Genomic DNA, 13,674 nt, shown 5'->3' with positions numbered 1-13,674 from the left:
GTAATGTAGTGTAGTATAATGTAATGTAGTGTATTGTAATATAGTGTAGTGTAGTAGAATGTAATGTAGTGTATTGTAATATAGTGCATTGTAATAGTGTAGTGTAGTGTAGTGTAATGTATTGTAATGTAGAGTAATATACTGTAGTGTAGTGTAATGTAGTGTAATATAGTGTAGTGTAATCTATTGTAATGTAGTGTATTGTAATGTAGTGTAATGTATCATAATGTAATGTAGTGTAGTATAATGTATTGTAATGTAGTGTATTGTAATGTAGTGTAGTGTAATGTAATGTAGAGTAATAAGGTGTATTTAGTGTATTGTAATGTAGTGTATTGTAATGTAGTTTATTGTAATGTACTGAGTGGGTTGTTAATGTAGAGTAATGTACTGAGCTCTGAGTGGGTTGTGTAATGTAGAGTAATGTACTGAGTGGGTTGTTAATGTAGAGTAATGTACTGAGCTCTGAGTGGGTTGTGTAATGTAGAGTAATGTACTGAGCTCTGAGTGGGTTGTGTTATGTAGAGTAATGTACTGAGCTCTGAGTGGGTTGTGTTATGTAGAGTAATGTACTGAGCTCTGAGTGGGTTGTGTTATGTAGAGTAATGTACTGAGCTCTGAGTGGGTTGTTAATGTAGAGTAATGTACTGAGCTCTGAGTGGGTTGTGTTATGTAGAGTAATGTACTGAGCTCTGAGTGGGTTGTGTTATGTAGAGTAATGTACTGAGCTCTGAGTGGGTTGTGAGGGTGTGATCATCTATCACTTTGTGAAGAGCAATGTATGTAATGTATGTAATGTAGTGAATGTAATGCAAAGAGCAGGGCCAGTGGGAGTGGGCGTGGCCACATACCGCAGGGTCACATGGTCAATCGGGCATGAGGAAGAGCCACCTGCAGCCAGAAGCTCTTCAGGCGTGCCAGGAATCCCTGTTCATCTCAAATCAACAGGCATTGGCTGATTTTGCACAAACTAGTGTCATCAGCCGTATTCATCAAAGCTGTTATTCACCATATACAATTATCCAAATATTATACCAGGTATGGAAGACTGTCGATGACGGCTCAGATTCTGACTTCGCAGTGCCTGCTCCATGACTTCAGCCAATACCTTCTGTGACAAACACCCAGACTTACTGATAATAAACGCTATTGATACTAAACTGGGTGTTAGTCCGGCACGCAAAATGACCTATCACAGACCGCCTTTTCCTCGCTTATTCACGAAACGCGCACAGAATAATATCTTTCACACAAATGTATGAAAATGAATAGATTTATTTGAAAGTTAACAGATTGATAATCACATAATATTAACGCAATAATATTCATGGTCTCAAGGCCTCAAAGTGGTAACCAAGTAAACCATTTTAATGAAGGTAGCCCCTAGCGTGACATATTTGTCGAGAGAACCCCATACCTCCATTTTAGTAAGGATACAAAATTGAAATACAGAAGGAATATCACATTCAACCCACTAAGTGTTCAATAAACAGTGTCCCATGTAGATAGATAGATAGATAGATAGATACTTTATTCATCCCGAGGGAAATTTTAGCTTATACATACACACATATCTCACACACATAAAGATCAAAATCACTCAGAAAAGTAAGAAATAAAGCGCATGTGAAATGATTACAAAGGCCTAGTAGGGACTGGCCCTGTGATATACTGACCATGATAAGGTGCTATGGTAGATTGTGGGCAATGGTGGTAGTGCAAAAGTAAAATGTATTCTCTGTAATACCTCTGGAAAAGTTCAGCATTAAATAGTTGTATCAGCGAGATAAAAATTGCATGAGTATACAACTAAAGCCATCCAAATTGATTGGTGATTAATAGTAATGTGTACAGGTCATTTTACGTCATTTTACTTGTTTTTTCTATTTTATTTTAAAAATAAGCACAAACAATAACAGAATGCAGTTCAGTCCATTTTGCCTACCAAAGGCAAGCAAGTCTGTAAAAAATCTCTCTCTAATAGTGTTTTAGAAACAGTAGATATTGATTATGCCCTTATCAAAGACTTTAAGATGCTATTTGTAATAAAAACATAGAAATATGTATATGTATATATATATGCAAAGTACATCATATGTAAGCAGGATTATTTTCTTTAGGCACGGCTGTTCTTTATGAAAATACCTAATAAATTCCTGTGGGAATGCTTGTTTTTACTCGAGATAGAGTTCGATGAGATGATATGTACCTCAGTGCATACCTTTAAAGGGACAGTGTCTAATTTTAGTGACAATCAGGAACCTGAGGTAACCGGAGGTAATGACAACATGAGAATGAATTTCTTTTTTTAATGCCGCAAAGTATTTTAAAAAAGTATTTTGAGGAATGTGTTAGTAATATTTCTTAGACACATAAATAAGTGTGCCTTTTAATAAGGTACAAAAAAAATAGTGTTCTCATATAGACCATACTTCAGTGGTACAGTGGTATTTTTGAAGTCTATGTTTCTCAAGCTTCCCAGCTTATGCTTAGGTTTTTAACAATTTAGGTGCAATTTAAATCATCAATGTACATTTATTCTGCCATAATAGTAATTAAAAAAATAAAAGTATTTGTTTTTAAGTAACAAAACATGATACACAATGTTCAAAACCTGAGCTATTCTCTAAAAAAGCATAACGGTATTTGGAAGATAAAGCATCATGCTAGCTTCTTAGGCTATTGTTAGTCAGTTACAGTGAAGCTGTCTGACAGTTCCAAGGCAACACAATGTTCCTAAAAAGTTCCTGAAATATTTTGAAATGATTTTTTTTAAGTATAGACATTAGACATTCAAGGCAGGGAGGTGCTTTGCATGGTAACACAACATTACATACTTTATATGTACTTAATATTAAGAATCAATGAAATTACTGAATGATTGAAAGTACATTTCTGTCTCATAGAAAAGTCCAGGTGCTGATATTTGCATTCAATTTGGGGAGCTCTTTTGGAAGGAAATTACTAAAAAGGCCTGAACTAATATACCTACACCTCCATGATAAGGCAAAATACCGACCGGTTACGCTGATAACAGGAGCAAAAACAAACCTCAGAAAAAGGTACATCACAATATCAATGCCAATCAATCTGGTTTGCAAATGAACCCTGCTTCATTCCTTTGTTCATCCGTGGCCGTGTCATATTAGCCTCAGGAATGTTAAAATCCCAAATTCTTGGGGTAGTCCCCTGCTTCAAACAGACTCACCCTGTCCTCAAAACTCCTCAAACTCACACATACATCATCAAAGACAAACGGTCTTCCCACTCCCAACCTACCCAACCTCACCATCACAGCAACCTGACCAGGTTTTTTCCTGACCAGGCACGCACACAAACACAGCCCCCAGACCACCCACTCCATCCCCGGCCAAAAACCATCCCCATGCGTAGATGCGTAGATGCATAGATACAGAACATCCCAAATGAAGAAAAGCCAAATTCATTAAAGGTTTTGTCCCCACTGCAATAACCCATCTCAATAACAACGCCCCCCCCCTTCCATAATACCTCCCCCCAACTCTCTATCTCCTTACTCTCCTAAACCGCACAAATCAAAACCAGCAAAAGACAGCATTGGGAGGACTGGCCCAATTTTGCCAACAGGAAGAGCAAACGATGCGCGGTGCCCGGGAGCTCTGCTCTATGCCACAGAATCGGCTGAGTTGTTGGCGGTGGCGGTGGCGGTGGGCTGGGGGGCAGAATGCAGGATGACTTTGGTCATGACGTGGTCATTGGGGTCGGTGGCAGGCCTGCTGTCCTGGGCCTCCATTAGCGGCTGGGTCTCCGGGGCCTCCTCTCCCGCCGGGCTGCCGTCGAGGGAAGGAGCCGGCGGTTTGGTGGCCACTCTTTCTCCCTCCGCCGGCTCCTTGACCTCGCCCGGCTGGTCCGTCTTCGGCAGACGCTTGCGGTAGGCCCTCTGGATGACCCCCGCTGCCACCTCCTCCTGCTTGCGCCTCAGGGTGGTGGTGACCGGCTCGTAGGCCGACTCGGACGGGTTCTTCGCCAGGAACTTCTCCTCCATGCTCGCCATGAGGGAGTCCGTCTCCTCCGAAACACCCCGCACCTCCGCCGTTAAAGCTGTCAGGATGTCCCGGCGGTGGATCTTGTCGCCAGGGGCCATGGGCAGGTTCATGGTGATGAGTTTAACGGTGTTGGGCTTGGGGATCCTCAGCGGGTCCTTCAGGGTGTCGCAGAAGTCCGAGAGCTGGCTGTAGGCCACGTACTGGGTGGCGTCCGGGTCGAACTTCTCCCAGGTCTCGTAGAACATCTCGAAGTCGTCCTCGCACAGCGGGTCGGCGCTCTCCTCGGTTGCCACGGTGAAGTTCTCCAGGATGATGGCGATGTACATGTTGATGCCAAAGAAGATGCAAATGACAATGTAGCTGCAGAAGAAGATTATGCCCGAGGAGGGGTCAACACAGCCTGCCTTTGGGAAGACGCCTGGATGCTCAAGTATAGGGCCACAGTCTTCATTGTTCAGAATGGCAAAAAGCAGTCCGTCCCAGCCTGCCAAGGTTGTGATCTGAAACATGCACATCATGCTGTTGCCGAACGTCTCAAAGTTCATCATGTCAGTGACGCCAGCCTTATGTTCCAGAAAAGGAAAGATCGACATGCCAATGACGGAGTAGATGAACATGATTACGAGGAGGAGCAGGACAAAATTAAAGATGGCAGGAACTGACATCATCAGAGCAGTCAGAAGCTCGTTGATGCCCTTCGCTCTCTTCAAGAGACGGAGGACGCAGACGATTCTGGCTGCTCGCAGAATACGAAAAAGTGCAGGTGACACAAAATACTTCTCCACGAGGTCCGAGAGAAACATACCTTGAAAGAAAGGAACAGTTATTTCCAAATGTTGAATCAACTAAAACCTTTTTAGCAGCCCCGTCACACTTTTGAGTTAATATCGGCTACCGGTTACATTTGCAGATTATTCTTTTAATTCATGTACTGTGTAGTCATGCAGTGAAAATCTATTTGGCAAAAGATTCCCCAAGATTGTCAGCTTACCCACTAAGGAGATAATGACGACCACAAAATCAAAAATATTCCACCCTTGAGTGAAGTAATATTTTCTGAGGGCGAAAATCTTGAGGGCGCACTCGATGACCAAGATCAGGATGTAGACAAAATTGCCCCAGTACTGGATCTTATCCATCTCCAAGGTTTGGTCGTCTGACTCAGTCATCAACAACACCATATAGACACAGAGCAGAGCCATCACGAGAAACTCAAAGAGCGGCTTGGTGACCAGGTCAAACACCAGGCCTTGGACTCGGTTCTTCACGCGGAGTGCAGAGATTAAACACACAGGAAACACACAAACAGAACACAGACAAGAGACAAGCAGCACCGTCAGTACTGTAGAAATAAACACAAATGTGTGATGAACAAGGAGATGAACAAGAAGGGGAAATTCACATCTCAACATGGCCTTATAACACACTGCAAAAAAGCCAGTCTTACAGTAACATGTGGTTTAGTCTGATAATGAGCCTTAAAATCTTAGTTTATTTTCTCTGAAGTTTACATTTTAGCTTGTTTGCTGAAGTGAAGTGATTTTCTTACTGCATTGGCAAATCTTGAAATGAGTCAATCTAGCTCACCGCATTGTCAATATGTTTGTCTTACTTAGCAAAAAAGACTTAAATCTAAATGTAGACTGAAATGTATGTTGAGACAGACATATTTTTTAGGTTCCGTTACAGTTGATTTCAAAATAAAGGTATGTGTTGAGACTGTAAGTACTAACTGGGCAATTTTCTTCAGTATATGTAGGAGGCTAAGAGGCTTGACTGGGACCTGAATTTCTTCAGTATATATAGGGTGCTAAGAGGCTTGACTGAGACCTGAATTTTGTCAGTATATATCGGGTGCTTAGAGGCTGAATTGGCCAAAGGAGGATGAGCAGCCCCCCTATACATGGGTTCCTCCTTCCCATCGGGGAGTTTTTCCACTCCATCAGTTGAGGTTTTTTCTCCCCACTAGGGAGTTTGTTTGACCTCCTGTGCTGTCTGGGGGCTTGGTGCTGGCATTTCCCTCCTGTTACTCTATACAACAGTGTTCAGGGGCGGCTTGTAGCGTAGTGGTTAAGGTACATGGCTGGGAGCCACAACGTCGTTGGGCCCTTGAGCAAGGCCCTTAACCCCACATTGCTCCCCGGGCGCTGCACTGTGGCTGCCCACTGCTCCTAGGTAACTAGGATGGGTCAAATGCAGAGGACAAATTAACCCACAGGGTTCAATAAAGGATATCTTATCTTATCTTATCTTCTGTGAAAAGTGCGATACACATAAAATGTCATGAAACTGAACTGAATTGAACGTCATGCCAAATTTGTGTGTGTGTGTGTGGGGAGTCGCCATCACAGCATTATGTACCTGAGGTCTTGGAATGGGCTTCTGTTGTTTACACATCAGTTCATATCTCCAGCACCTCCTCTGCCCCTCTGTCATGTAGAGATCCTTGCCTCCTGCGTAAAGAGCCAGAGACAATTATTATTGATGCGCACGGCTGGTGACCTAAATGGTGAAACCGGGAGCCAGGCGGCAAAGACGGACAAACTATATGAAAGGAAAAAGCCACTTTGTGTGAAATGAGGAAACAGCACATGTTTGGTGTTCAAACAGAGCCTCCGTCTCTGTTATTAAACACATCTCTATTTCGAGCACAAGTGAGGTATTCCTTTCTTAACAAGCAAACTAATGGCAGTGAAAGCCGCACCCTTTTGAAGGGAAGATTTGGAGCCATTGATCTGTTGTATTGTATAAACAAAGGCCTTTTTCTTTTTTTTTACATAGGCTGCAATTTTGAAACTTTTTCAACCTGTTCAGACAGAGAATTTTGGAACGGAATGAGATATTCTACATTTTCCAATCTCTGCATTTTTAGTTTATTAATGTTAATAAGTAACTGCAATGATATCACACTCAGAGAATAAACAGAGTATATATTAATAAGAGAATTATTAACGAGACTTAGAATCTTATTATTTCTCTCAAATAGAACATATTACTGTTTGCTTGACGAGCAAAAGTTTCTTACTCCATTGGAAAATCTTGAAATGAATCAATGCCAGTATTTTTGTCTTATTCAGAAATAAGATTTTAAGTCTAAATATAAGACTAGCATACTTGCCAAGATTGACATATTTTTTTTTGTTTCTTGAGGCAGAGTTATGATGAAAAGCCAGGGAAAAGGAAAGGATCCACCGTTCCAGATGTGCTGATACTTATCTTTGCTTTTCGCTGGAGATAGTTGTCAAGGAAACCCCCGAGAAATAAGGTGAAAGTGAAGACGGACCCGATGATGAAGAAGACGAAGAACAGGTACGAGCTGCGGTTGGCTTCATACTCAGGCTGCATCTCCACCTGCACCAAAAGTCCAGAGACAAGTTCAGCTCCAAATGAGAATAAACAGCCTCCTGTATGTGCAGATTCACTCCTGTCAGTTCCTGCGCTTTATTAAAAATCACAAGTTAAATTCATAGAGATATGAATTGAGATCCTCTTATTTCATCAGCAGTGTATACTTAAGTAAATTAGCCAAATCATCTGTTCTCCAGAAGCTATTTTATCATCATTTTTAAATGCTTTCTGAATCGAATAGCCCTGGATGTACTGATGACCTGTCCAGGGTGTATATCCCACTGCATTCTGGGATATGCTCCCTCACCAGGATTAAGTGCTTTCACAAAATGGATGGATGGCAGGAAGTTGAGTAGGAATTTACTGCATGTCTACAACAGGCAAGTTATTATCACAAAAATATGTATTAATTTGCAAATCAGTCTATCGGCTGGAGAACAGTCCTGAAATAACAAGTATTTTTGCCTCTTTTGGTTTTTTTTTTTTTACTTAAAATCTTATGCCTTTGACGTTTTTCAAGATTGAATTACAATTTCTTTACTTTTCAACTTAAAACAAGCTAATATTTTCTACTTGAGAAAAAAAAAGATCTTAAGTCTCTAAATAAGACTAAAGTACTAATACTTTTAGACTTTTCGGGAGTGCATTAAGCTCCATCAGCGCAGATTGAGAACAGACAGACAGGTTTGTCTGCTCCAGCGCTTAAAAAAAAATCTCTTTCCATATAATCATTCTAATGCAGAGAAATGGAACGCACAGCAGGAAATTGCAAATATCTAGACTTAAATGCTTAGGCTAAATTGAATATGTAGTTCACATAGATACAGTCCAACAACAGTATATTGAGTTTAAACAAGGTTATATAATAGAATTATTCCAAATTCATGAAAGGAAGATGGCGAATCCCTCACATAACGTGCATCCGAAGCTGCATACATGATGTCCATCCAGCCTTTACGCGTTCCCTGAATAATGAAACAAAACAATTAGCACTGCATAGCACCTTTCTTAACGTGACTTTCCCAGCTTACATTTGACATAAAAAATCATTTCTGTGTGGGTTTCCTCTGGGTACCTCCCACAGTCCAAAGACAGATTAGGTTCATTGGAGAGTATAAACTAAATTGCCCCCTTGGTGTGCTGCTGCCATTGGCCGTGGCCAAGGCACGGGCCGCAGAACTGGAGTTCGTCCCTGGGTGCTGCACTGAGGCTCCTGAGTAACAAGGACGGGTCACATGCAGAGGACGCATTTCGCTGCCTAAGAAGGCAACGACAAATTAATAACAGCGTCGCGGCGGCCTGTAGCGTAGTGGTTAAGGTACATGGCTGGGACACGCAAGGTCGGTGGTTCGATCACAATAGCCACAATGAGATCAGCACAGCCGTTGGGCCCTTGAGCAAGGCCCTTAACCCTGCGTTGCTCCAGGGGAGGATTGTCTCCTGCTTAGTCTAATGGAATGTAAAAAAAGAATTAAAAACACACCCACTGACCGAGCCGAGGTAGGGGCACAGTGTTAACGGAGCACTCAGACGGGTCGATCACTACAAACTCACCACTTGCAGCAGAGCGAGGAAGCCGCTGGACACATCGTCGAAGTGCACCTTTAGGTTTTTCCACCACACGGCAGAGTCGAATAGCATGAGCTCCCGGCACTCAGTGTGGTTGTTGACGTCATACGGCAGGAATAACGATTCCGAGGTGGCGTTGAAGCAGTAGAAGAGCTTCCCGGCGAACAGGTTGACCCCCATGATGCTGAAGATGAGCCAGAAGGTCATGCAGGCCAGGAGCACGCTGAAGAGGGTGGGGATGGCCCCAAAAAGTGTGCTCAACAAAAGCTGTAGGGGCCAACACACACACACGCATACACACACACACGCATACCCACACACACACACATACACACACACACACACACACACACACACACACACAAACACACACAAACACACACAAACACACACACAAACACACACAAACAGATGCATGCCCGTATACACACACATGCACACACACACGCATACCCACACACACACACACAAACACACACACACAGATGCATGCCCGTATACACACACATGCACACACACATACACGCACACAAGCACCCACAAAAGCACACACATAAAAAAAGATGTCAAAAACCAGAAACTATCTACAGAATACGGTATACACAGCTGCAGTTTGAGCTCTGCGATAGAGGATGCTGGCTGTAAGCAGTAGAACGAGGGGCCAGAAATAAAAATTACACCCCTAATATTAATCAGGATAAATTACACACAGATATTCGGAAGTATTATTTTTCCCCCACACAGAGAGTGGTCGCTGTGTGGAGTAGCTTGCCATGACTTGTAGTGGAGGCAGAAACACTGGGGGGGTTTACAAGACCGGGCTTGATGCTCGGTGCTAGATGCCATTTCACTTTTTTTTAGGCAAACTAAGCAGTAGGCACACTTCAGTGGCAGGAAAAGGTAGGCAAGGTAGCGAGCATTGCCGGGCCGCGTCGTGTCGTTAATTAACAGCTACGGGTCATTAAAGGCGAAGAGCGTTGCTCACCCTCGTCCCCGCAAACAGGGAGGGCAAGCGCAGGGCCCGCAGCAGCCTCAGGAGCCCCACCCCGGAGACGCCCACGGCCGTCGCCGTCAAGTACAGGACGGAAACCTGCAACACCGTTTCAAATCCTGTTACAATTTAAAAAGCACCCCTTGCCCACATTCAGACTGCACCGTCAAGCCGTATGAAGAACGTCATATCGGGTGAGCGACAACGACGACGTCCATCGATCGTCCCCACACATGGAGGGGGAAACCACCGCACCCCCACCCCGCTGGACGCGTGGATAAGGAACAACTTGGCGCGGACAGATATGGCCTGACTGACTGTCAACCCAAATTACATTTTGAATGGAGAGTCTCCGTACAAAACCCAATTTAGTCCCAAGACTGTGTCCATAAAACTGGCCAAAATTCAAATCGGATATCGTGGAAAAACACAGACCAGTCACGTGTTATGTTAAAAGTCCAGAAGGTCAGCAGGTTTTGTTCAAGAAATAAAATGCAATTTCATGAAAAAAACGAATGATCTTGAAACCAAAAAAACCTGCAATACCCAAAATCTCAGAGATTACACCACACAAAGTGCATTCCGCAGACTCACCTACATTCACCGAGCTTTACTTTATTACTTTATTAGGTATTTATTAGACTTATTTGTCTTATGCTGCTGTAGACTATCCACTTACAATGCATCTGGAAAGTATTCACAGTGCTTCACTTTTCCCACATTTTGTTATGGAACAGCCTTATTCCAAAATTTAATAAATTCATTTTTTTCCTCAAAATTCTACACACAACACCCCATAATGACAACATGAAAGAAGTCTTTTTGAAACTTTTGCTAATTTATTAAAAATAAAAAACTAAGAAATCACATGTACATAAGTATTCACAGCCTTTGCTCAATACTTTTTTGATGCACCTTTGGCAGCAATTATAGCCTCAAGTCTTTTTGAATATGATGCCACAAGCTTGGCACACCTATCTTTGGGCAGTTTCGCCCATTCTGCTTTGCAGCACCTCTCAAGCTCCATCAGGTTGGATGGGGAGTGTCGGTGCACAGCCATTTTCAGATCTCTCCAGAGATGTTCAATCGGATTCAAGTCTGGGCTCTGGCTGGCCCACTCAAGGACATTCACAGAGTTGTCCTGAAGCCACTCCTTTGATATCTTGGCTGTGTGCTTAGGGTCGTTGTCCTGCTGAAAGATGAACCGTCGCCCCAGTCTGAGGTCAAGAGCGCTCTGGAGCAGGTTTTCATCCAGGATGTCTCTGTACATTGCTGCATTCATCTTTCCCTCAATCCTGACTAGTCTCCCAGTTCCTGCCGCTGAAAAACATCCCCACAGCATGCTGCCACCACCATGCTTCACTGTAGGGATGGTATTGGCCAGGTGATGAGCGGTGCCTGTTTTCCTCCAAACATGATGCCTGGCATTCACGCCAAAGAGTTCAATCTTTGTCTCATCAGACCAGAGAATTTTGTTTCTTATGGTCCGAGAGTCCTTCAGGCTGACGGGCTGCCATGTGCCTTTTACTAAGGAGTGGCTTCCGTCTGGCCACTCTACCATACAGGCCTGATTGGTGGTTGTCCTTCTGGAAGGTTCTCCTCTCTCCACAGAGGAACGCTGGAGCTCTGACAGAGTGACCATCGGGTTCTTGGTCACCTCCCTGACTAAGGCCCTTCTCCCCCGATTGCTCAGTTTAGACGGGCGGCCAGCTCTAGGAAGAGTCCTGGTGGTTCCGAACTTCTTCCATTTATGGATGATGGAGGCCACTGTGCTCATTGGGACCTTCAAAGCAGCAGAATTTTTTCTGTACCCTTCCCCAGATTTGTGCCTCGAGACAATCCTGTCTCGGAGGTCTACAGACAATTCCTTTGACTTCATGCTTGGTTTGTGCTCCGAAATGCACTGTCAACTGTGGGACCTTATATAGACAGGTGTGTGCCTTTCCAAATCATGTCCAATCAATTGAATTTACCACAGGTGGACTCCAATTAAGCTGTATAAACATCTCAAGGTTGATCAGTGGAAACAGGATGCACCTTAGCTCAATTTTGAGCTTCATGGCAAAGGCTGTGAATACTTATGTACATGTGATTTCTTATTTTTTTATTTTTAATAAATTTGCAAAAAATTTATTCCATTTTGGAATAAGGCTGTAACATAACAAAATGTGGGAAAAGTGAAGCACTGTGAATACTTTCCGGATGCACTGTAGATGTTTGATGCGTTGTGTGTTATTTATGTTACTGTCACCTTCCTGTCAGCTTTGACCAGTCTGGCCATTCTCCTCTGACGTCTCCCATTAACAAGGCGTTTCTGTCTTGCACCATTCTTTGCAAACCCTGGAGACTTAGTGTGCGTGAAAATCCCAGGAGGCTAGCAGTTTCTGAGATACTCAAACCACCCTTTCTGCCACCAACAATCATTCCACTGTCACTGAGATCAAATATTTTCCCCATTCTGATGGTTGATGTGGACATTAACTGAAGCTCCTGACCCACATCTACAAGACAGTATGCATTGCACTGTTGCAACATAATTGGTTGATTAAATAATCACATGAATAAGTTGGTGTAATGAAGTAAAAATGTTCTATATTACTAAAATAAAACACTCTGAACTGCCTGAGACTTGTAAAAAGCATGTATAAGTACCTAGCTTCTAGTTTACCTTCCACTCTACACGGATTACTGTGACTTTCTGCAACAGTTTCATTTACAGTCTATGCTAGAGCACACTGAAAATGCAGGAGGTGCAAAAAGCAATTATGCTTCATTTTTTGAGTAGAAAACTTCTATAAAAAGCAATAAATGCAAACTTACATTTATAATAAGGAATTCCAGCCAACACCAGGCGTTGGTGAAGTAGGTCTTGAAACCATACGCCATCCATTTTAGGACCATCTCAATGAAGAACACACAAACGAAGACCAGCTCTGCATAAGCCAGGATGATTTGGAGGACTTTGCGCTGCCCTATGTATATATCCTCCATAGCCTGCCAAAACATAGACAGTCAAAGTACAACTCTGGTTTTGCATGGTTCAATGTTCAATGGTAACGGACTATAGGATAAAAGCCAAAGCGCTTTACAATTGATGGCTCTCATTCACACACACATGCATGCAGCAACGGCAATAGGCTGCCATGCAAAGTACCAACCAGCTCGTCGGGAGCAATCAGGGGTTAAGTGTCTTACTCAGGGAGGGGAGATCAAACTGGCAACCTTCAAACTGCCAGATTGTTCATTCCTCCAGAGCCAATGTCGCCCCCATAGTATCTTCCACTAGATTGTAGATTTCCTGTGACTTTATCACAGTGTGTTCAGCATTGTTTACATAATATAATATTGACAAAGAATTTTGCAGATAGCAACACTGCAGAGCTTCCTAACCACATGCATGGAAAAAAAAACTTGTTTATTCAACACAGTAATTAATTTCTATGAGTTTGTCATCTTGTTTATAGAATCTCGTGCAACGTCGTTAATATAACTTAGCATATTAAAGTGGTCAGTTGTCTATATAATGTATCGTTTTTACATGTGCATTTTTTGCTGTTCATCTTGTATTAACAAAATAACTAACTTGTAAAAAGTACTGACTATCTCGTATAAACAAGTTTGTTTTCCTTAGTTAGTGCAGTTAAGTAGCTCTGTAAAACACAGAGAAGTTATTTCTAGAAATAAAATATTATAAAATACAGTGAGAGCAATAATTATTTGATCCCTTGCTGATTTTGTAGG

At 42.6% G+C, this 13,674-nt stretch overlaps 1 protein-coding gene across 1 annotated transcript in view; it reads right to left on the bottom strand.

Annotated features, from left to right (window-relative positions):
* Positions 1–1,257: 1,257 nt before the first annotated feature.
* LOC133115267 (sodium channel protein type 4 subunit alpha A-like) overlaps positions 1,258–13,674 on the bottom strand; it is a 35,459-nt gene continuing 23,042 nt past the window's right edge. The window contains exons 19-26 of the mRNA XM_061225093.1: positions 12,754–12,927; positions 9,928–10,032; positions 8,928–9,209; positions 8,285–8,338; positions 7,238–7,376; positions 6,387–6,478; positions 5,017–5,287; positions 1,258–4,830 (exon numbers count right to left, since the gene is read on the bottom strand). Of these exons, the coding sequence (XP_061081077.1) occupies positions 3,644–4,830; positions 5,017–5,287; positions 6,387–6,478; positions 7,238–7,376; positions 8,285–8,338; positions 8,928–9,209; positions 9,928–10,032; positions 12,754–12,927 (2,304 nt within the window). The 3' untranslated portion in view covers positions 1,258–3,643. The remainder of the gene's footprint in view (positions 4,831–5,016; positions 5,288–6,386; positions 6,479–7,237; positions 7,377–8,284; positions 8,339–8,927; positions 9,210–9,927; positions 10,033–12,753; positions 12,928–13,674) is intronic.

Source organism: Conger conger, chromosome 16, assembly GCF_963514075.1.
Source record: "Conger conger chromosome 16, fConCon1.1, whole genome shotgun sequence".
Lineage (NCBI taxonomy): Eukaryota > Metazoa > Chordata > Actinopteri > Anguilliformes > Congridae > Conger > Conger conger.
The sequence above is the reverse complement of the archived record's forward strand: the minus strand, read 5'-3'. Positions and strand labels throughout refer to the sequence as shown.